This window comes from Xiphophorus couchianus, chromosome 18 (assembly GCF_001444195.1).
Source record: "Xiphophorus couchianus chromosome 18, X_couchianus-1.0, whole genome shotgun sequence".
Lineage (NCBI taxonomy): Eukaryota > Metazoa > Chordata > Actinopteri > Cyprinodontiformes > Poeciliidae > Xiphophorus > Xiphophorus couchianus.
The window spans coordinates 1,249,620-1,273,497 of record NC_040245.1 but is presented as its reverse complement, the minus strand read 5'-3'; the positions used below and the strand labels follow the sequence as shown (position 1 = coordinate 1,273,497).

General features: G+C 41.7%; 2 protein-coding genes and 1 long non-coding RNA gene across 12 annotated transcripts in view; 1 reads left to right on the top strand and 2 right to left on the bottom strand.

The window, feature by feature from the left end:
• Window positions 1–90: 90 nt before the first annotated feature.
• Window positions 91–21,388, bottom strand: ano7 (anoctamin 7). 7 transcript variants are annotated; one of them, XM_028045216.1, is made up of 25 exons: window positions 21,365–21,388; window positions 20,845–20,915; window positions 20,621–20,736; window positions 17,104–17,155; window positions 16,738–16,865; window positions 11,533–11,640; window positions 11,325–11,461; window positions 11,193–11,250; window positions 8,465–8,575; window positions 8,228–8,393; window positions 7,834–7,924; window positions 7,604–7,700; window positions 6,903–7,046; window positions 6,687–6,824; window positions 6,093–6,197; window positions 5,843–5,945; window positions 5,010–5,121; window positions 4,800–4,854; window positions 3,515–3,612; window positions 2,140–2,282; window positions 1,849–2,054; window positions 1,631–1,776; window positions 1,072–1,162; window positions 808–927; window positions 91–714 (listed from the first exon to the last, which is right to left on the bottom strand). In XM_028045216.1, the coding sequence occupies exons 3-25, from the start codon at window positions 20,708–20,710 to the stop codon at window positions 556–558; spliced, it is 2,658 nt and encodes an 885-aa protein (XP_027901017.1). In that variant the 5' UTR covers window positions 20,711–20,736; window positions 20,845–20,915; window positions 21,365–21,388; the 3' UTR covers window positions 91–555. The 7 variants fall into 7 exon arrangements, with proteins under 7 accessions (XP_027901017.1, XP_027901018.1, XP_027901019.1 ...); XM_028045217.1 differs by lacking the exon at window positions 21,365–21,388 and adding an exon at window positions 21,309–21,326; XM_028045218.1 differs by lacking the exon at window positions 21,365–21,388 and having other exon boundaries at window positions 91–417; window positions 508–714; window positions 20,845–21,243.
• The window catches only part of LOC114161800 (uncharacterized), an 11,074-nt gene continuing 4,272 nt past the window's right edge, over window positions 17,077–23,878 (top strand). Inside the window, exons 1-2 of the long non-coding RNA XR_003599075.1 lie at window positions 17,077–17,087; window positions 17,715–17,717. This is a non-coding gene — a long non-coding RNA (uncharacterized LOC114161800). The remainder of the gene's footprint in view (window positions 17,088–17,714; window positions 17,718–23,878) is intronic.
• Window positions 22,141–23,878, bottom strand: part of LOC114161707 (anoctamin-7-like) — a 16,316-nt gene continuing 14,578 nt past the window's right edge. For 3 of the 4 annotated variants that reach the window (XM_028045224.1, XM_028045225.1, XM_028045223.1), the window contains exons 22-23: window positions 23,158–23,277; window positions 22,141–23,051 (exon numbers count right to left, since the gene is read on the bottom strand). In XM_028045224.1, coding sequence (XP_027901025.1) covers window positions 22,902–23,051; window positions 23,158–23,277 — 270 coding nt within the window. In that variant the 3' untranslated portion in view covers window positions 22,141–22,901. The other variant, XM_028045226.1, reaches the window with a different exon arrangement.

Genomic DNA, 23,878 nt, shown 5'->3' with positions numbered 1-23,878 from the left:
TATCCGAAGACTTTCATCGACACTATTGTTTTTATTTATACATCAATGACCCATATAACTGCAACTGAGGAGAAATTATGAGAAAAACAATGTCAGTATCAGAAGTTTAATGCAATAACAGAAACATCTCCAAAATTATTTCCAAAATATTATAAAATATCCCAAACATTTGCTTAATTACTCAACGAAAGCTAGTTAAGGAACAGGCATTAGTTCTCTCTAACAGCAGAGCCTTGGATCATTTTCATTTTCAGTGATTCTTCTTCAAGCCTCTCTGTTTGAGGATGTTCCTGAGAAGCTTCCAGCTCTGGGTCGGTCAAGGTTCTGAGGAGAGTTACTCAGAAATCTCACAGGTCTTTGATTCCGGTTTCAGACGATAAGGGCAGGAAGATACAACTTCTCCACTGGCACACTGTTCTATGACAAGTAAACACTGGATTATTTTATTTAATCCAGTAAACATCCAGAAGATCCATGAAGAAAACCCCGTTCTGCAGGTTGTCAAACCTCCACATGAACCGGTCTCGTTGCCTTCAGTTCTGATGCAGTCGGGCTTCAGGTCTGCAGCTGCATGATGGATTTCCGTTTTTTTGGGACCTTCTTCAGACTTGGTGATTGACTGTCATTCCATTGTATTAGGCCTCTGGATCCACGATGATGCATGTCGCCTGACACAACGTCCTTATCGTTTGCAATAGAGGTTTTCCCTAAAGCCTGGAGGTAAACAACAAACAGTGCCTAAACATATTCCTGCCAAACACACAGTCTAACTTAGAGGAAATAAAGCTCAAACAATAAATGTTGGACCTTATTCTCAGCCAGCGCCTGTTTAGCCATGTAGTGCTCCCTCTTCATCTTAAGCTCCACGTCTTCAGGGATGTCAGGAACTATCAAGTCGATTAGTCGGTGGATGAAAAAGACCACATGCTGAGGTACAAAGATGGTGAAACACACATCATCAAACCCAGACATGCAACATCTTCTTTCACTCACATCTCATGGATCTCTCCCTCTACTCAGAGCTTCACAAGTGAAGGTTCATGAAATGTACAGATTGTGAGAAACACTGACCTCAAAGATGATGACACAGCTAAGTCGTATAACAAGGAGTTCATAGAACTCCGGCAGGTGGTCACCTTTCTCATCCTTGATACCTCGATACCTGCAGCAGACGAAAAAACCGACATCAAGATTGAAACCTGCAACCATTGGGAGGAAAACAGTGTTGTATGGTTGGATGGATGGATGGATGGATGGTTGGTTGGATTAATGGATGAATGGTTGGTTGGATGGATGGATGGATGGATGGATGGATGGATTAATGGATGGATGGATGGATGGTTGGATGGATGGATGGATGGATGGATTAATGGATGGATGGATGGATGGATGGATGGTTGGTTGGATGGATGGATGAATGGTTGGTTGGATGGATGGATGGATGGATGGTTGGTTGGATGGATGGATGGATGGATGAATGGTTGGTTGGATGGATGGATGGATGGATGGTTGGTTGGATGAATGGTTGGTTGGTTGGATGAATGGTTGGTTGGATGGATGGATGGATGGATGGATGAGGTAAATGCCATGGACCTTTGTTTTTCTCTCAACAGGAACCTCAGGCCATTACCTGCAGGAGATGTTGTGGTGCTGCTGGATGTAGCTCTCTGGGGCTGTTGACAGGGTGAAGTTAACGAAGCCGCTCAGGGTGCTGTTTCTGGTGTAACGGTAGTACAGCCGAGGCACAAAGGACGAGGTGAAGGCAATGAGAAAAGCCTGGAAACAGATTTTGGGGAAGTTTTTTCCATCTCTCAGGAAAGCTGCTCCTGATCAGGACTGGAGACTCACGTTGCTGATGACGGCTATGTGTGTGATGAACTGCAGGATGGGAAACCAGATGCCGATGTTCTGAGCTCGCTCCACCACCGGGCGGCGGTATTGAGTCACAAACTTCTGAGCGTCCAAACGGATTTCCACCCAGTTGTTCATGAGAGCAAAGAGAGGAGCGAGAGGACACGCCGCCACAAAGATGGTGATGAAACCAAACTGAAGCACTGAGAAGAGCAGCACTAGATTTCAGAAACAACCCACAGTCATGGAGGATTCTTTTATTTTGGAGCAAACAGAGGCTTTGGTTACCCATCTCCAGATATTCACCGAAGAGTCCCTCACAGACCAGCAGGTCGTAATCTGCCTCCCAAGGAGAAACGTTCATCATCGTCTGAGCCTTGTTCGTCAGGAGAGGATGCATTTTGTTTCTTTGCCACCACACCTTAACCTTCCTGCCGAAACAAGAAGCCTTCTGCTTCATGCGTCTTGCAGTCTAGTCTGAAAGCTGTTGTCAGACTCTTTTGGAATTTGTTTTACATAAAGTCTCTATAAAGTTATCAAATCAATACTCTTCCAATTTCTCCACTATTGGAGTAAGTAGGGCTTAAAAAATGTCCAAATCGTCTTGAAAAAGGACGACATTAGCACATATTTTTTACTTGTATTGTGCTTCATCAAATCCAGATGACCTTGAAGCTCCACAGTATATTCAGTCATTCACAAGCTGATTGTGATAAGCTACTGCATTGTAGCCACAGTTTGCTTTGTGGCACCTCCGGCCCCACTGGCCCACCACCTACCAGCAGGCAAGGCTGCCTGACCAAATCAAATCCAAGTCTGTAATTCTGCCCACTGAGGGATCTCTGTGTTTGAACCTGCTGTTTAGCCTCAGTGATGCAGGTGGATGCTAGTTCTGGATCGCTGAGTTTCTATCAGAAAAGAAAAGCTCTGAACTTTTGAAATTTCATTAAGATGTTTCCCAATGTGCAGCACTTGGCCTCCTTAGCAATGGATTGTGTTTCCCTCAGTTTCCCTCGTCATTATTCTGCAGATGATATTCCATCATGCATCTCGTGCCTCGTTTCCAATGAGTGGTATTGCATGGGTCAGTGTAGTTTGCTATGCTATTTTGTCTGTTTCTATGTTAAAATTGGCTCAACAAGCTGGAGAAGTGTTGATCAAACACTCAAAGGACCCGTACTGCACCATTCCTGGGCCCCCTTCAGTTGAAGGTCCAGAGGACGATGGTACAGTTAGGGTGACACAACAAAGTCCATTGACTGGGAGAAAGAAAAATGTCACTGCTTGCAACAATCAAGAGAAGTATTAATGTGTCACATTTGTCATCACACTGGTATGATACCTAGTTAGGCATTTGGGCTTCAGCTGCCTGCCAGAGGAAGATAAAAGATATCACCACATCCAGACAATACCTCAAGCTGGATTTGTCTGGAATTACTCTACTATTTTTAAACTGGTTTTAATTTTATCCTCACTTCTCACTTACAAGCTGTTTAAGATACCACGGGTTTAGCTTAGCTCCTCTGTGGCGCTGCTAACTAAACTAAATCTGGATTTATATTTTTTGGGATCTACAAGGATGTAGAATGCTTGTTTAAATTCCTCTGACTTAAGACATTTCTATTGATGGTGTGTTGTTTGTGTGGCTGTGTGTGTCATTTACGGGGAGACGAACTCCTCGATGTTGTTGATGATCTGTTTTCCCACCATGATGACCAGCAGCTCCTGAGCCAGGTCAATAAGACACCCGCCGACTCCACACTGGAACACAAAACCCGGAGACAAGAACATCATCTTCTTCATTTACACTGACTGCCTCTGGAAAAAGTCCAACTGTTGGAGCTTTTTGTCCATATGAGTTATGATGCCACATCATTTGAAATGTCCAGGAGGCAAACCCAGAAATCACTTAGGCTACATTCACACTGCAGACCTGAAAGTGTCTCACATGCACAGTAGAGGGCGCAATAACATCAGACATAGAGAAAGTTTTGCCAACCGCCATAAAAAAGTAGTGGTCAGAATCTGCGCATCCTGACCTCGGATGCTAACGGCGGAGATTATCTTACGTATTTTGAAGCTGTTATCCAACGGAGCCACATTAACAACTTAATCCTCATTATTGTCCACCATGGTTGTTGTTTTTCTTCCAGCTTGCGAGTATCAGGACACAGAGTAATGATATTTATGGAGTATCATGGACCTGGCCTTTAGGATTCAGGTCACATTTGAAAAGACTGCATATGCATCAGCTCTCATATTGGGTCACTTCGTGCTGCAGTGTGAATGCAGCGTTACTCCAGCAACATTCAGTCGGAGGATATCCACTGAGCGGTACGACTCAGGTCCGTTTGGTTCACTAGTTTGTCTGTTTCCATTGGCCCATGCTGCAATATTCCTGAGCCTGTTTCTGTTGTAGGCCCTAAGGACAATGGTACGGTCCAGTTTTGAGGATCTACTGGTGTCACACAACACCGTCTATTGATTGGGGGACAGAAAGACATCAAACATCACATCCATCATCGCAGTAGTATGATGCATCGTTATGGATTTGGGTTTAACCCCGCATGCCCAATAAGAGCCCAACTGACCCTTGAAATGCTTATCTAAACGAGCTGGACCATAAAACAGCATTGACCCATGCTGTAACGGTCAGGGCATTCATTGGCCCTTCAGAAAGTTCTGGATCAGTCCGAGAGTCTTAACCCAGTGGGATGTGCCTGGAAAGCCTCCAAATGAAGCCCTCCACAGGAAGTCTCCTAATCAGATGGACACCAGTGAATGAAGTTCTGATCCTTCTATCCTCAAGAACCTCAGGATGCTTAAAGACTTTCTCTTGAGGTAGATTCATCCCCTAACATGACATTTGCAGGCAGCCTCTTGAAAAATTATTTTCTCATTAAGGAAATATCTGTCTTTCTTTCAAACATTAACAATGACAAACTCACATCTTCATTGCGAATTCCAAACAGAGTTTTGTACATTCCAGGGTAACCAACGAACCTGAAGAGACACCAACAAACAAGATCGTTAGGACAAACACAGGCCAAGTCTGGAGAAAATCAAACAACTTTAGGATTAGAAGCAGAACCACTTGATAAAAATGTTAGACTGAAGAAGCTTAGAGGCCTGTCGTGATTTGCTGGAGCAGCTCTCACCTGCCTTTGAAGAAGGCGATGTAGACTGGAGTTGAGTAGAAGTTCACAAACTGGAATATGAAAACTTTGAGGATGAACATGTCTTCATATTTGGTTTGAGTGCGATGCATCTCTGAATGGCAACAAACACACAGGAACAGTCGTGCATGAAGATGGTGAAGACTGAGAGGTTTCTTCACATGAACACCTGATAACTGCTCACTTTGAAAAATTAATTTCATCATTAGATCCTGTTTAAGCAGAAAGGAATGACTACGATACTCACGCTATTTTACTTTGGCTCAGTAGGATTGATTTTAATTGAGCATTGATAACTTTAAATTATTATTATTGGTTTTGCTCTTGGGGGCTGCACAGTGGCGCAGTTGGTAGCACTGTTGCCTTGCAGCAAGAAGGTCCTGGGTTCGATTCCCGGCCGGGGTCTTTCTGCATGGAGTTTGCATGTTCTCCCTGTGCATGCGTGGGTTCTCTCCGGGTACTCCGGCTTCCTCCCACAGTCCAAAAACATGACTGTCAGGTCAATTGGTTTCTCTAAATTCTCCCTAGGTGTGAGTGTGTGTGTGCATGGTTGTTTGTCCTGTATGTCTCTGTGTTGCCCTGCGACAGACTGGCGACCTGTCCAGGGTGTACCCCGCCTCTCGCCCGGAACGTAGCTGGAGATGGGCACCAGCAACCCTCCCGACCCCATTAGGGACAAGGGTGAACAGAAAATGGATGGATGGATGGATGGTTTTGCTCTTTTTCTGTTGTTGCTGCATTCTTTAAACTGTCAGTAAATAAACGGTGCAATAAAACCCATTTGTCACACTCTACATCCGAGAACAGAGACTCACCCCAGCGTGTGAGGATGTCGGCCAGCGTGGTGTAAATCTTGGACAGCATGAGGATAACAAGCAGGTTCAACACTGACCCTGAGAGGCTGGCTATCGTCACAGCCTGAGAGCAGAAATCAGGTAAAGCTCATTCAGAGTTACAGACAGGATCAGAACATAAGGTGTCCCTCAGGGCAGCGTACTCGGGAACCTGCACTTTCTGTGCAGATTGTGAAAACATCTGAAGGAACGCCGCAGTTATTGGACTCACAGATATGCCGAAGAAACTGTTAGTTCTAACTGTCTTGTAGATGACGACACTGATGATGGTACGATACAAAATAATGGCAATGAGGAACATCAGGACCACTGCAACCTGCACACAGGAAAGTCAAGGTCAGCCTCTTATTCTCACCTTTATTTGGTGCTATGGTGCAGTTTCTTACTGTAAAACTCTTACATCCTATTATTATTATTTATTTATTTGTTTTTTTTGCATGCTCACTCCTCAGATTGTAGGTTTTTCACATTTCCCATTCAAGATGGCCGTTGTTTTTGAGCTTTTTAAAACAGTTATTTTCATAAAGTTGTTATCCATTTTCATGACTTGGATTAAATTTATGTCACATCACATGTTTTCGACAATAGCCATTCAATTTATGTAACTTTAATGGAGCAACATTTATTAAAATCAGATGACTGAACTGAAACAGGACTGAGTCTCAGCTCAGTCGTAACTAGAAGGAGATGAAGATGAGAGACAAACTGAGAAACAATCATCTTTATAGTTAGCAAATTTTTTTTGCTGTACTAATGAAGACAAAACCATTATTATTAGGATTACGCTGAAGATCAGGAGAGTTACCATGACAATGATGACCATGCATCCAGTCACAGTTCTGCGGAAGCGTTTATTCTCAGGAAAGTAAGGTTCCTCGGCCCCAGTGATCGGGTTCCTCGTGGTCATCGGCGCCATGGCCGAGAACTCTGGACGCGGACGCTCCTGTTCGGGGAAGGAAAGGACTTACAGAAGCTTCTGGAAAGTGGAACCATTTTAGAGCGAGGCATCACGGCATCTAACCTCAATGTCCTCCAAGTCGGTGCAGTCCCAGCGGTGGGAAAGAGTTGAACAAGTTCTCTTCCAGTACTCCAGGAAGGTGACGGCCCACAAAGACATGAAGAAGCTGAGAAACACTGTCCCCCAGTTGTCAAACAGGAGACCCGCCTGCAGACACGAAGGACATGCTGAGGGGAGCAGTGGCACCCAAAACACTGGAAATGCTGGGAAATCACAGTGTTGGAGTCAGCATAAAACATAAACACAAAGCTGCATTAGAAACATTAAATCAGGCGTGTCAAAAGTTACGACCCTGAGAGTGATTGTGTGGCTGAAAGAGACAAACTTGGCCTGCCTCCAGCTCAGTGCAGTTCAGTTTAATTCATTTATTTAGCTCCTCTTCACAACACGCATCATCTCGATGCGCTCGACAAAAAAAGGTCAATTTAATCCAATAAACAATTTCAGTTGATCCTAATTATCAAACACTTCATTAAGTTTATTATTCAATTTAGTATAAAAAGTTTTTTATCTAAGGAAACCCAGGAGAACGTTGAAAACCCAACGCTGAGAGCCAATCAGCTGAGCAGCAGCAGACAACTGCTTAAAAGTTAATAAAACTGCCGATAAGAAATGAAAACTCTTAGTTCTGACAATAACTGACCCCTTCGCTGTTTAGGCCCGACTGAGGCTGGTTCAAGGAAAGCAAGACGGCTCACAGGTACCTTATAGGTGAAGCAGATGCTGGAATAGTTCCAGGTGGAGCAGATGTCGCAGAGAGGACACATGATGAAAGAGTCTTTGCTCTCGCACAGCTCCTTCCTGCAGGTACAAATAACATCTTCTGTAGGAACTATCAAGGTTTTTGTTTGTGTGGTGAATCATTTTCACCACAGCAATTGGGATTCTTGCAAAAACATAAAGCCTAAACAATAAAAGTGGAATTTGTTCTTACGCTGGGACATCGGAGGACACAAGCACAAAACCCAACAGGAAGACCAGAGTCCCAATCAGAGAAGCAGGCAGCAGCCAGGCAGTGTAGAAACCTGCAGACACCCACTGACTCAACACTGGGTAGGATTACAGTCATGTACTCTGGGTTAAATCTGCCTTCTGAGGAGAGAATTGATTGAAATCATTTAAAGTGGTGCTGTTTTGTTTTTCACTTAAAGTTAATGGATTACTGAGAGCCACGCTGCACACGTCCCTGAGGAACTCCTCATCCTACAGAAAGTCTAAGACTAGTTAATGTAGACCGCTTTAAAGGATTACAGGAAAATCTGGATCACAGCAAGGAAAACGGGGAAAGACAATCTGGACCGGATCATTTTAAACAAGACATGAATTACCGATCCATGCAAAGTAGAGAGCTATCTTTTCCCCAAAATACTCCCTTATGTGGTCCAGAGGTTGGTAGCGTCTCCAGCAGGACCACTTGGACCAGTACTCATGCAGGATCTGCCTCAGTACTAAAGACTTTAGGGGCACTGGGTCGTCCGGCATCCTGTAGTCCCCCTGCAAACAGAGTTGACATTGTAAAGGTTCCTCTAAGCCATTTTAAACGTGCAGGAATGTCAGGTTCAGACCTCGTGCAGTGGGTACGCTGCCGTGAAGACTTCCTCACTGATCAGCCGGTCGATGCCCACCTCGCCCCGGTTCACAGAACCGTACGGAGTTCTGGCCAGGATCTCATATAGCTGCAGAGACACAGAGAAACGTTTTATGTTGAGTTTCTTCCTCAACTCAAACTGTTACAAACTGAAAGAGAAAGATGAGGAACACCAGGACATGCCCCTGAGGAACTTCTCAGTATTTTATGTTTTATGAGAAAAACAGCTTCTTTCGATTTATTAAACAAAACACGACTAATTGAAATTGAAAATATTTTTAAAATGATTTAATTTCCTGCCAAAACAACACAAACATATTTGAGGATATTTCCTGTTTTCAACATGTTTTTCTTTTGTTTACGCCATTGCTGCTGATTTAGATGCAGCGTTTCCGTCTCATCCATCTTGTTTTCATATTGAAAACATCCATCCATCCATTTTCTAACACCTGGTCCCCAGTGGGCTCAGCAGGGTGCAGGCCAGAGGCGGGTCGCCCTGGACAGGTCACCAGTCTGTCGCAGTATTGAAAACACGACATACTGATTTCTTTTGAAATAACATATATTATTAGGATATTATATCATTAATTTAAAACAACATTAATTGTCAATAACAATTCAAAATGTTTAGGAGTTCAAGGACATTTGAGAGGGGAAATGCTTCTTGTATCCTTAAGATCTTAAAAATTAAGAAATAACATAAAAATATTTAAGGAATTTTTCTAAATGATAGCAATATTCCAACTTTAAAAATATACAGTTAAATGTTAAATGAAAAAAAAATACATAATAAAAAAAAATCATAATCTAACATCTGTGTTTTTAGCTTCTTTTGTCAAATACAGCCCCCTACAGGTCAGACAAAGTACTGCACCCTTTAATAATCACTTCATTCTCTAAAATTAGTTTATTGAAAACAAAGTAACTTTATAAAAAGCCAGACAGAAAAAACCCTCAGATTTTATGTACAGCAGCAACATTATGCCCATTTTCAGCTCTCTGCTCTGGATTCATGCTCCTGTTTGGGGTCGATGGTTCAATTTCTGAAACTGGTTTCCTGCAGCGTTTCCAGCTCTGTTTGTGTTAGACTCTGAGTGTTTGCAGAAGGAGGCGTTGCTCTCTGCAGGATCCGTCTGTTGACAGATACATCCTGGATCTGAGGCTGGATGAGCAGCAGCCTGGGTCCTGGTGATGGGACTGGAACCAGTTCACAGAGTCCAGTTCACTGGAGCTCTGCTGGAAGTCTGAGTGGGATCTGAACTGACAGCTATTGCTGCAGCTGGAACTGTTTTTATCTGTAAAAATAAATTACTTTTTAAAACTGTCTACAGGTATATTGTTATTGTAGGATTTCATATTTTTATTGGGACTTTGGCTGAAAATTCACCAACTGCCCAAAATTGTCTCCTGCTTGATTGGATTTTTATAGAATCAAAAGTGTTTGTGACCAAGCGGCTCTACAGCGCCCCCTAAAGTGAGATAGGACAAACTGTTCATTGCATAAATCTGAAACTTGGTACATAGGTAGAGGCCCCCCCAACTCCAGAAAATAAAGTCTCTTATGGATTTGCCCTAAAATATACAGGAAGGCGGCCATTTTGGGTCACAGGGCAATTTTGGCCATTTTTCTTGCTTACTCAACTTGAACTTTAACAATCCTCGTAGGGATTTTGACCTATCAGCGTCATTTTTGATCAGTGTGCAGTTAAGGGATGGGGGATAAAAGGTTATCAAAATCTCAACTTTTTGAGTATGTTTAGGGGGAGAAGCCAAGCACTGAACTTTGCATACTCGCCAAAACAAACACTGTAACTCACAAAGCAAAGTTGAGCTGCACCAAACTTGATCGATTCTGTTTTACCCCCAACAGGAATGCAGTCCAGTTTTTGGTGGGTGTGGCTTAATTCCTCCACAGCGCCCCCTGGAAATCTGTTTTTTAAAATCAGCCCCGTACCATGCTTTGACATAGAATGATGTAATTTGGCACTATGTGTCATGTCAGAACCAACTACAAAGTCTCTTGGAGCCATGGTCCAAAATAAACAGAAAGTTGGCCATTTTGGATCAAAACCACCGTCCAGAACAGGAATATTTAGTTAATTACTTTTACAAATTCAGAGCATACATAGCAAGTCCAGAGGATACTTACTTACTTATGCTTATCTAGCAATCCTGAACAGGAGTATATAGTTTATATACTTTGGATCAACATTACTATTTTCTTTTTCTTTTTTTGCTCTTTTCTTTGGTTTGTTATTTTGTTTGTATGTCCTTCTAATTCATGCAAAGCACTTTGAATTACCTTGTTGCTGAAAATGTGCTATATCAATCAAATCACCTTACTTTACCTTTTGTCTCTTTTAGACATGTTGCTCCTCCTACAGTTTTTCACATGCATACTTTAGCCTTTTCTGAATGTGGTTAACTGTGCTGTTAACCACAGCACTGACTCAGTACTGACTGAATTTAACTTATTCTGTGGATGGTTTGATCTGAAATACCGTCTGAATGAGACAGTAAGGTAACCTGCTAGTAACTTCAGGCTCAGTTGAATATCATCTGCATATGATGATACAAAACACAACATTTTGCTCACTTTCTTAGAGAAGGTGTTAAAGGTAATTTGGTGGAATGCCGTATTTTTCAAATCTGACTAAAAGAAGAGGATTTTTTTCCCACGAAAAACAAAAAGGGCCTGAACTCACCACTTTGTGTCTCTGGGTGGTCTTAAAGAACGTCTCTTTGTTGTCACTTCCCAGGAACCTGCAGACAGAGGACAGGTGATGCTGCAGCAGAAACTAGTCTGGTCCCAGACTGAGGACGGAGACACTGCGGACCTCTCCAGCTTGTTGGTCCTGAACTGACAGGTGTAGTAGTCAGGTGGTTGGTTGGGGACGTTCTGGGACAGTGGACTGGAGAGGGACAGCTTGGACAGGAATCTTTCGGACCAGTTAGTGATTGGAATGGTGACCACCTGCAGGAGGACGGAGGACATGCTGAGAGGACGTCCTGTAGAGGCAGGACAGCTGCCTGGGAGGGTTTTACCTGGAGGGGCGCTCTGAGACTGATCTCCTCAGCGTAGTAACAGAGGACATTCCAGGGGGCGCTGAGGAGGACAAAGTTGATCTTTCTCCTGACCTGGGAGACCACCCTCTGTGGACAACAGGACAGAACCATCAGAGCGATGCTGATCCCACCAACCCCACAGAAACTCTACAGGACACAAAGGCACAAGTGAATGTTTGGCACAGCAAGAAACAGAACGCCGCCACGGTGGTGGAGGCCTCATGATGTGGGCTTGGACCTGTTTACCTCTCTTTACAAACATTTATGGCCTTTCTGTTTCTTGAACTGTTTACATTCAGGCATCACATTTCTCATCACAGCCAATCAGAGGCAGCCGTTTCCAGTGTTGTATAGTAACGAAGTAAAAATACTTCACTACTTTACTTAAGTATATTTTGGAGTACTTCATACTTTCCTGGAGTATGAAAATTTTTGATGACTTTCACTTTTACTTCACTATATTTCCGAACTTAATTGCGTACTTTTTCTCCGATACATTTTCAATGTGTGGTTTAGTTACTCGTTACAAAAAAGCGAGAGAGAGAAACAAAGTGTTTTGACCCCATCTACTGATTAGCAAGTAGCAAGTAGGCTACCGAACAAAGTCCGTAGCCTACTTGCCTGGGCTTGTTCATCACCACCAATAGGATACACCTTCTTCTTCTTCTTTTCTATTATGGCGGATCACAAGCAACTTTAAGGTGCATACCGCCACCTACTGTACATGAGTGTGTAGAAGCATTACTTCATATCTATTAAATTCTATTTTTTAATTTTGTATTCTTAAGATAAATAAACAATGCTTTCCTTAATTTGTGAATATCTGTTATGTTTCCTTCATTTCCTAATATACCTTTAAGATTCCATTCATGCCCCATATTTCTAACTATTCTCTTTAATTCTTCCCTTTCGAGTTCATTTGACTTACAGTTCATCAATATGTGTTCTACATTTTCTTTCTCTCCACATCTCTCACATTTATCATTATTTTTCCTCCCTATTGTATAAAGCATGTCATTTAAGTAGGTATGACCTACTCTTAATCTACTAATTATTATTTCTTCTCTTCTGTTTCTTTCATTAATGCTTCGAATTTGAACTGACTTTTGTACTTCATATAATCTTCTTCCTTTCTTATCTTCATTCCACATTTTTTTGCCATTTCTTGATTTCTTTACTTTTGTCTTCTTCTTTTTTTTAATTTTTTTTTTAACATTTTTATTAGTTTTGTGTTTTCACAAACAGAAAAAAATATATATAACATTGTACACTGTGCTGCCAGTCACCTTACATGAGTATGAGATACAAAACAAAAACAAAACAAACATAAAAAAATAAATAAATAAATAAAATAAAATAAAATACATAAAATAAAAGGAAGCTGCCGTACAATGTAACATTCACGTTAAATCATGCCTTCAGTGGTCGGCAAACATTAACAGACATGTTTACAGCCTGACATCAGCACAATCATATCTAGCCGGGTGATCAGAGAAAGAAGAAAGATGCATAGGAATACAGAAGGAGGATGTCCATTAGTTAAGATCTGGTGAGACCTTCCACTTTATAGGATTCTGACCTCTCATCACAAGTCTTGTCAGCTCTTTAGGTAAATAGTTTAGAACAGGAGACCACATATCAATGAAATGTTTCTCATTACCCTTAAGGACTGCACTAATTCTTTCATGAGGGAGGACCCTAAATATTTCTCTATACCATTGTGTGATAGTTGGTGGTTTATCCTTAATCCAATTAATTAAAATGCATTTTCTAGCCAAAAGCAATAATTTGTCACAAAGTTTGAAGTGTGATTGTGTCAGAGTGACTGATTTTGACGGGAGGCCAAGAAGAAACAGACCTGGGTCACATCTGATTTTTACATGAAACACGTCACTCAGCTCTTTAGAGATTGCACTCCAAAATCGTTTAATCAGTCTGCATTGCCAGAAATAATGGTAATACGTTCCAACCTTTCTTCCACATTTATTGCATAAGGGAGAGAGCTGGCGATCCATCTTATTCAATATAAAAGGTGTTATATGTAGACGATGTAGTATTTTATACTGTGTCTCTCTGAGCGTATTACATATAAAGGTTGAATTAACCACATTAATGGCTTCTTGCCAGTCATCCTCGATGTATACCGTGTCAAGGTCTCCTTCCCATTTCCGTGCAATGTCCCCGGCACCACCTGGGGTAAGAGAGTAGAGCACTGCATAGAAAGCGGAAATAAAATGCCTAGGATTTTCCCGGTCGACAAGGAATTTCTCAATCTCATTGTGTGTGACCAAGCCAGAATGAGAGAGCCTCATAGAACCAATGAAATGGCGAATTTGGAGAAAACCAAAAAAGTGTTCTTTAGGGATACCAAATTTTGACTGCAATTGTTGAAATGTCATGAGTACATCCTCTGTAAACAGATCTCCGATCACTCTCACTCCTCTGCTATGCCACAGGTCAAAAATGTTGGGCTCAAGGCCTGGGATAAAATCCTGGTTTCTTGTAAGAGGTGTCAGGAGTGAGGAGCAGAGCCCACCTCCTGAGTGGTTCCCAATTCTCTGCCACACCCTAACTGTGTTATAAATGATTGGATTATGTTTAATAGCTTTTGATAGCCTTTTCCTATCTCCGGTTGTGAGGCTCCACAAGGAAGCAGGCTGAGAGGCCCATGAGTCAAGGCAAGGGTTTGAGTTGAGATGAGCATGTAGCCACTCCCACAGAAAACGAGCATGGCAAGCCCAATTGTAATAATAGATGTTTGGCAAAGCCAAGCCACCTCTGTCCACAGGGAGCTGTAAAGATGTGATTTTCTGTCGTGGTCTCTTGCCATGCCAAATGAATCTGGAAAATGCTCTCTCTATATCCGCAGAAACTTTTTTGGATAGCCAAAGGGGTAACATTTGGAGGGGATATAAAAGTCGTGGGAAAATGTTCATTTTAATTAAACTTATACGCCCCATAAGTGATAGAGGAAGGTCAAACCACCTTTCTAAGTCCCTTCTTATTTTCCTAAGTATCGGAGAGAAGTTAAGCTTCCATAGCTCTGTCAGGTTAGGGGACACATTAATTCCAAGGTAAGTGAAGCCATGTTGGGAACATCTCAGGGAACAACTAGGGGGTAGGTCCTGGACAGTAGCACTACCTAATGGCAATGCTTCCGATTTATCAAAATTGATTTTATAACCTGAGAAAGAACCAAACTCATAAATAGTGGACAAGATGGATGGTATCGAGATGTCAGGTTTTGTTACGAATAGCAGAATATCATCTGCATATAATGCTATTTTATGAACTTTACCGCCAATCATCACGCCATGTATATTTTGTTGTGATCTAATAACCACTGCTAGGGGTTCCAGTGCCAAAGCAAATAGAAGCGGGGATAGAGGACAACCCTGTCGAGTTCCCCTATGTATTGCAAAAGGTGGAGATAGAACTCCATTAGTCATAACACAGGCAGATGGGGAATTGTAAAGTATCTTGATCCATTTCAGAAAATCGCCTCCTATCCCGAATCTCTCCAAAACATTAAATAAGTACTTCCACTCAATCCTATCAAATGCCTTTTCAGCATCTAAAGATACAGCAAAGGCTCTACAATTCGTTTGGGTTGAGTACTGAATTATGTTTAGTAACCTTCTCATATTTGTGAAGGAGAAACGATTTTGTATGAACCCAGTCTGATCTGGGTTTATTAAGAAGGTCAAAAGCTTCTCCAGCCTCATTGCAAGTAGTTTAGAGAGCAGCTTACTATCTACCCCGATAAGGCTAATAGGTCTATATGAGCCACAGACGTCTGATGGTTTATCTTTTTTAAGGATGAGGTTAATGTTCGCCAGGTTAAGTGTTGGCGGCAAGTCTCCACGCCCAAACGAGTGTATAAACATGTCAGTAAGTGGTCCTACCACTAGGTGGCTTAGTTTCTTGTAGAATTCTGGACAGAAGCCGTCAGGTCCAGGAGCTTTTCCACCCTTAAGGGAGGTGATGGCTTCTCTGACTTCTTTCTGAGAGATTGGAGCACCTAAGACTTCTTGTTGTTCGATTTCTTTACTTTTAATTAGGATACACCTGTTTCGCTTCTCCCATTAAACACAAAGCAAGTCTCGCAATCAGTAGCAGTCACATGGAAATTCTATCTTACAAAAACTCCCCGTCCAACTTGAAGAAACACATCGAGGTAACTTCTTATGAAATGGTTATAATCCTCCTGTTTCAGTAACTATAGCTTGGTCACTAGACACTACTGTATTGTGAAACGTTGACCATAAATGAACTTTGTTTGGCATTGTTTCAGTTCCATACGTGGTGTATTTAGCTTAGGCCTAATGTTGACTGTAGCAGGCTACCTAGACTCCTCTGTTCAAGGGGGGCAGAAACCATAGCGATAGCAATTTAGACTCAATTTAACGAATATAGGAAAGGCATGCAAGTTCAAAACCAGGTTTACAGATGCCAATAAGCTGCATTTCCCTCCCAATTCTTTTTTTCTTTTGCATAATGACCAGTTGTGTGCACCACCTACTGACTGTAGCATTGACTGATTCACTGATTTGTGAAGTAGAGTAATCGTAACAGATCTTTTTCTTCATGTTGGCTGCATTTTCTGTACTATTTATTTTTCTCATTTTCAGCACTGACCTTACTTGAAGGGAAAACTTGAGGCTTACAAAAACTTTGTATTTTCTGTCCTGGAGGGTTTACTAAGAAGCTGGTTCAGTTGTAAAGCAGGTTAAGTTAACCTTGTGCTATAGGTAAAGCACCTAATTTTCTTAACTAAATGATGCCTGCAGGTATATCTATTAGCAGGTTTAATTTTGCCTGCACTTGGTTGTGTACATTGTTTTAAGTGTATTTGACAAGTTTACCAAAATATAAAAAATGTCATTCAAACTGCATTTGCCTTGTTTTACTTTTTACTTGTACTTTTCATTACATTACTTGAGTACATCCATTTTTACAGTAGTTTCCATACTTAAGTACAAGAAGTTTCAGATACTTTAAGACTTTAACTCAAGTAACATTTCAGTCAGTGACTTGGACTTTTACCAAAGTCATATTTTGGAGAGGTACTTATACTTTTACTTGACTCTGAGATTTCAGTACTTTATACAACACTGGCCGTTTCACTCACATGTCGCTCTGTTTGGGTTTGACTTCACTCTCAGGTGTGTTTGTTTTGCTCACCTGCTCCTGCAGCAGGCCTACTTGTCTCAGTCTGCTCAGAAACTGTTCCCTCCACTTCCTCTGGGTGGCGCTATTACCTGTGTCGTTCTCATTAGCACCCCGAAGCTCCTCCCACACCAGGACAAAATCTGACCAATCGGAAAACAGCACTCAAACGTTTACTCATGCAGATGGAAAAAGATATTCCTAATTCCTTCTTTATGAACAAGTTAATGTTTTACTAGCAACATAAAGCTGTAGAATTTCAACAGTGAGCTGATTTACAATATTTTAATAATTAATACTGAAATTAATCTCTCAGTCTTTTTCCAATAAATGATACCTGACATGAATTCTGGTAAAGTGCTTCAGTAAAATCCGTCTCACCAATTCGAGTCTTTCCGTCGCTGAACACGTTCCTGTCCTGAGTCGCTGCTTTCTGGAAAACAAGAAGAATATTCTGTAAATTAGATTTTCTAATACATGCCATAATGATCACAGACAATACACTGACATCAAGTAAGTGTGAGACAGCAGTGCAGTGCAGCTGAGAGTTAGCAGTCACTTAAACCCACTATTTATGACAATTTTTGTGAAAAATTTACAATGAATTCAAAATCATGCAATAGCGCAAAAAAAAAAAAAAAACAAATCGGGTGATTTTGCATAAATTTTTCATAATCACAGGATGGCGAAAAACTGGAGGGACTGCTGAATGTAACAACCAGCTGATAGTCTGGTTCTACTGGAACCAGAACTCCATCATCTGCTCCACCTCCAGCTGCTGTGGTTCTGACCCAAACCAACCTGTTCCCCTCCTGGCCTGTGGGGGCGCTGCACCAAGAACCACTGAAGGAAACCACACAAAAACCTCTGAAGACCCTGAGAGCAACTTCCTTCTTCACCAGATGGAAACAAGATGGAGGCGTCAGATTTTAGCTGACTTGTGGTCTTTAGTTAAAGACCACAAGTTATTTCTCCCGCTAGCACTAAGCTAGCATGTTTGTTTTGGTTGTATTTACCCAGAATGCCCTGCACTGTAGGCCACTTCCTACTTTTGAAGCGGTTTTCGGTCCACTTGGCATTCGAACTGAACCAGAGTTCAAACCCACATTGAGGTTTGTAGGCAGACCAGAGTTTGTTTTGTTGGTCTGTTTCAGAGTTTGATAACACGTTCACACCTCCCCAACCGAAGAAGACTTTCTAGGCAAATGAACTAGAGCTGGATTTAAGCAGGCAACAGTCAACTTCAAATCTTGTTAAAGCGATCTGCCCCCTTCAAGGCTTTATCTGTCCCTCCTTAATAGTTAGCTCATGGCATTATAAGCATGACGCATGCTGCTGATTTCACCATTAATCCCCTTTTCACGTGTAGAAATCTCATTTGATTCCTTTTCATCATGGTGTATTTTGGTCTGTTCTCATGAACTCTGATTTTTGTGTCTTTATCGTTGGTAATGATACTGATGACAGACATGTCAGTGATGAAGAAAACAAAGATCTTATTTCCTCACACAGACGTCCTGTTTCCTGCTGCAGCCATGCTGGATCCCAGCTCCTCAGCAGGAAGGAGAAAGTCTCTGAGCAACCAGTTTTCCTCCAGTTCCAAGCTTAATGCTAAGCTATGCTAACCCTGCTTTACTGAGGTCACACGATGCTTATAATGATGAACTTTAACCATATGAATCTTTACAAACAGAAACAAAGGCTGAAATGGAGGTACGGAGCTCAACTTTGTTTGATTTTTGCATTTTAGATACTTGCATCTCAGACTTTCTTGATATTCCAAGCTTTGACTAAATCATAAAACTAAAACCAATAGAGTTTTTAGTCAGTAACAGGTTCGTCATTGTGGGTCTAACTGGCAGTCAACACCTGAGAGATGGTGCGATTCAGGGTGACTGAATCGCCATCGCTGCTCCAACACACCTGAACCGAAAAGCTGAATCACCTCCTCGGCGAGTGAGCAAGTTTTCCAGAGGCCTGGTCGTTAACCATTCGTCTGATTCAAGTGTGTTGGACCATGAATGCATCTAGAAGTTGCGAAACATCTCTGCTGTGGTGTTATGGTCAAAATTAAGACTACTGTGCAGCCAGCGGTGACTACTTCGTTGTTGCAGGAGGATATGCCCATTCCGAAGCTACTGCTCTGATTGGTGGGCTGGCACCGGTAACTGAGCAGCGGGCGCTGCCCGATGAGAAGAGCAGAAAACTTTGGACAGGCTGAGAGGATGTCAACTGTCAGGCTAACAACTAGCGTCTCCAGGTTGGTCACCCTCGACTTGTGCTTTTTTATTTAAAGAAAACTTTATCAAGAACAATGGTTGACGTAGAACACTTGTAAGCGACACACGTTGGATCCATTGACACGAGTTTTTTAAGAGAGTATGCTGTGACATCAAGAAGAAACATTGTTTTATACTGAAGTTGGTTTCCGATTGTAGTTACCAATTCGGGCGATTCCACCTAAGTTTTCACTTCCTGGAGCATCTTTAATTTGTCCAGTTTAAAAACTTCAATACTTAGACTCTTCCAACCTGAACTAGGTTATATTTTTAGTGTAATAATTACATTTCCCAAAAAGTGTCTTTTGTTTTATTATTTAAACTATTAAAATAGTCATAGCTACTCTTGGGTGGAGGCGCCTGGTGGCTGTGGTTCTAACCCCGGTGAACACAGGACCACTGGTGTCTAATTTATCTAATTTTGACTTTTGGCCATTTTTCAAGAGAATGTAAAGGACAACACAAAACTGTTCCTTTCACTTAGTGGTTGGGTCGAGCCGTTTATTGTCTAACAATTGCGTTTGCTCTTTTTGAATGATAAGGACAACAGAAACTAGCTAATGTGTGATCAAAAGTTTACATACCCTGGTGGTTTTGGCCACAGATCGTGCATTCCTGTTGACACAAACGAGTGTGAACAGCTGAGCGAGTTACTGGGCTCCCGACAGACGCTTGTATCTTTCATCCAGGCCTGCACTGACGTTTCTGGTTTCTGAGTCATGAGGAAAACAAGACAACTACAAAAGCAGCTCACAGACCAGGAATTTAATCTTCTGGACAAGCTGGTGGGAAGAGCTGTAAGGTCTGCAGTAGGGAGGGATATTCACCAAACCGACGGCCATTTTGAACAACAGCAGACTCCCTCTTCAATACATAGTTCTCATGTGACGTCAACTTTGTAGTTGACAGCCATCTTGGTAGGCACTAACAGTTCTGACAGTTGCTATGGAGTTGCTATGACAACAATAAACAAGCCACAAGGTTTGAACCAGCTCTAGCATCGTCCCTGTCTAACTTATAAACAACATACAACAGTTATTGGAGAACCATTTTGAGTACTAAACCCTCCTCTGTGACTTGTAGGGACTATGTATAAAGTTTTTATTATATTCTACTTGCTGAAAAATTTTCAAAAAATCCCAAATTTCACCAGGGTATGTAAACTTATGAGCACATTTGTAAATAGGTTTACTGGTTCACTTCCTGCCAAAGGCTGAACACAAGTTAAACATTTCCTGTTTAAATTTCCCCACAGCACTGAAATGTAAAAACATTACACTGGGTTATGAATTAGCTTCCAGCAATAGCTTTAATTTCTAATCAGGAAGAACATTTAGCATCTCGGTAGGATAATCGATCATCACTGATCAGAACTCAGGGGCAAAACTAAGGCAACCAGAAGTTCTGCTTTTCACGGAGACAAATGATTCTTCAGTTTTAGTGAGAATGAATCGTCGTCCTTCTGAACGAAGCTGATGTGTTAGTCTGACAAAAACCTTAAGTTCAGCTGAAATAATGTCCAACTTAAAAAGCAGGGACTCGAGCAGGACACCAGGAGGAACTACAGCTTCCGGATGCTGTTTGAATTTCCTCGTCTGTGGTGAATGGAAAGCGGATACCTTGGTGGTACTGCCGTAGTTGATCTCAGAGGTCGTTTCCATGGCGATGAGGGTGCTGCTGTCCTCTATCTTGTCCCCTCTGCTCTTCATCCTCGCTCACCTTTCTCCTCCTCCTCCTGTGGAAACCCACAAACACGCACATTAACTCTCACCTCCCGTCCTGTCGCCTCTTTCTCTCCACCAGGTCTGCCGTCGTTCCGAGTCGCGCTGTTCGGGTGTCTTACCCGTTTAAATGAACACTTGCACCGTTTTCCCCAGTAAATTCAGCGCAGCTCAAATGCTGGAGTCGTTGATTCTTCAGCAGAAACACGCAGAGGTTTTTATTCAAAAACGGCTCAGGTCGTGGTTTTAAATTCAGAAACCGTCTAAATGTTCTGTTGCTGTTTAGATTTAATTTTAAATGGAAGCCACTAATTAACGCATGTAGTATCATTTTGATCCTGTGTGAATCAGAGAAAATCCAACAAATTAAAATGATTGTCCTTAATTCCAGCTTAATAATAAAAAAGAACGACTTGAATAAACAATCAAAAATTAATAAAATCTCAACTTGTATCACTGCTTGATCATTGAAAAGTATATAGCGATTAATCACTATAAAAGAATAAATATTTACAAGAAAAACAATTTCCTGAATCAATTTCATGTTTTGCTGTCTTAATAAATAATAATTGATTTTCCTGTTTACACTAAAAGTGAGTCAAAGTGATATGAAGGATCAGTTTCCTCAGGTTGCTCACCCACCAAGCAACCGGTCTGGTTTCCTCTGAGTGGAAACGGTCTGGGTCAGCAACCCAGACCGTGAAGCTCCGCCCCTTCACACTAAACCCGCCCCCATTCACACTAACCCCGCCCACACCCAAATCTCACAGTTTTCAGATGTACAGTGAGTAACTTTTATATACTAACAAAAACAAGAAAAAATGTGTTAAAAAAAACAACACTATGGCATAAGCATCATATTTAAAACAACTATTTTATAAATCATGGCAGGTCTTTTAAATATAAGACATATTCAAATATTTAGTTCAGGATCTAAATGAACCAGGTGGCAACATGCTGCCACCTGCTGGCGCCTCAGGAGAACTGCAGCGTACCGCTGAATATTAATCATGTTTCTGCAGCTCAAAGCCTTCAGGTCAGAGGTCAGAGGTCAGAGGCTTTAGTCTTCAATCTGCTGCAGCTACGTTACCAGTTCAGGAGTCAAAGCAGGCAGGACTCTAAAGATTTTCTACAACGTTTCCATTTCCTCTGAACTCTTGATTTTTCTGTTCATCTCCCACTTTGACTGGTTATGATCTTCATGTGAAGTTTGCTGACCTGCGTCTCACACCAAGCTGTTTCTGTCTGGACTCATGATGAACATCATTAATGTTTCTGATATCAGTTCTTGTCTGATGTGGGAGGCTCTTACCTTTCAGGAGGGCTCAGTAAATCTTGACCTTTATGTTCAAATTATTATGAACTAATCAGACATATTGTGAATAACATGAACTGAAATGTCCTGAATGAAACAAGCCTTCAAATCAATGGTTTCTTTATTGTAACAATAAAATGAATAATTTCCCATGCAACAATTACATTTCATTTTTAATCAAGCATTAGCAAAAATACAATAAAAATAACATCACATCTGACCTATAAAATAAATATGTAACATTCAGAACTTTGCAGTAAATATTTACTTTTTCTCACTAAGACAAGTTGGTGTTGCTTTTAATGAGCTAAATTTAAAATATTTTTAAAAATCTACATTAATTGACCAATAGTTGAGCAGCGGGAAGAAATGGAAATAATCTAATGCTGCAAATGCAGACTAATTTATATCTCTGCAAGTGACCAAAACACAAACATTCATAGCCTAAGCCAAGAATATTTAAAGTTCCCACATCCAGAATGCTGGAGATGTCAGTTTTTCTAAATATGATGGTACATCACAAACACCTTGGAATAAGCTTTAGTTCCCTCCAACAGCAGAATAAAACACATTTTCATTTTAAGTGGTTCTACTTCCAGCCTCTCTGTCTGAGGAAGTTCCTGAGAAGCTTTGGGTCGGTCGAGGTTCTCAGGAGAGTTACTCAGAAATCTAACAGGTCTTCCGGTTTCAGAAGGTAAAGGTAGGAAGATACTTCATCGGCACACTGTTCTATGACAAGTTGGAAAGCTAAATTATTGTATATAAATCCAGTAAACATCCAGAAGGAGCCCCATTCTGCAGGTTGTAAAACCTCCACAGGAACCGGTCTCATAGCCATCAGTTCTGATCCAGTCGGGCTTCAGGTCAGCAGCCGCTAGCTGGATCCGTTTTCTCTGGGATCGTGATCAGATGTGTTGGTAATGCAATGCAGGGATCTAATTGTACTAGGCTTCTGGATCCACAATGACCTGACCCAACGTCCTTATCATTCGGCATCATGGCTTTCCCCAAAGCCTGGAGGTACACAAGATAATGTATCTAAAACCATTCCTGCCAAACACACAGCCTAACCGAAAGGAAATTATGATCAAACTAAACTTCAAGGACTTAAATATTGGACCTTATTCTCAGCCAGCGCCTGTTTAGCCACGTAGTGCTCCCTCTTTATCTTAATCTCCACCTCTTCTGGGATGTTAGAAACTGTCAGGTCAATCAGTCGGCCGATGAAGAAGACCACATGCTGAGGTACAAAGATGGTGAAACACACATCATCTCCTTTCACTCACCTCTGATGGCGCTCTCTCTCAACTAGAAGCTTCTCCAGTGAAGGTCCATGACACTAATAGAGCATTCAGACCGAACACGTTTCACAGGTCAACAAGGCAGCCAACGCCTCAAATTGGACACTTTGAAGTCAAACCCTTGATACTGAGCATCAAAATCGCCCTAGAATCGCAACTGAGCAAAGTGTGGAAAGGGAGGAGCCTCTTGACTTTAAGTTGTTTTTCTCTTTCAGTCTCTTTGTACAAAGGCAGAGGAAATAGAGAGAGCGGCTTGGCTTTATTTTCTGAAAGCAGGAAAAACTGGTCATCATGTCTCTCTGCGCTGTGTCTGAGTTCACCAGATAATTCAGAGGCATTCTGAGTTTGGTGAGTTTCACCAGAGCTGCATGCTGATGAGGGTTGCTTTTAGCACGTCTCAGCCCAGTTTGACAACTTGCTGATCTTCTTCTCCTGCCAGAACACCAACTCAAGTCTCTATGATGGGTTGACACGCTGCGGTCACCTGCAAAAGTTCAGATTTTCTAACTCTAGCGTTTGCTGCCAGACACACTTCAAAAG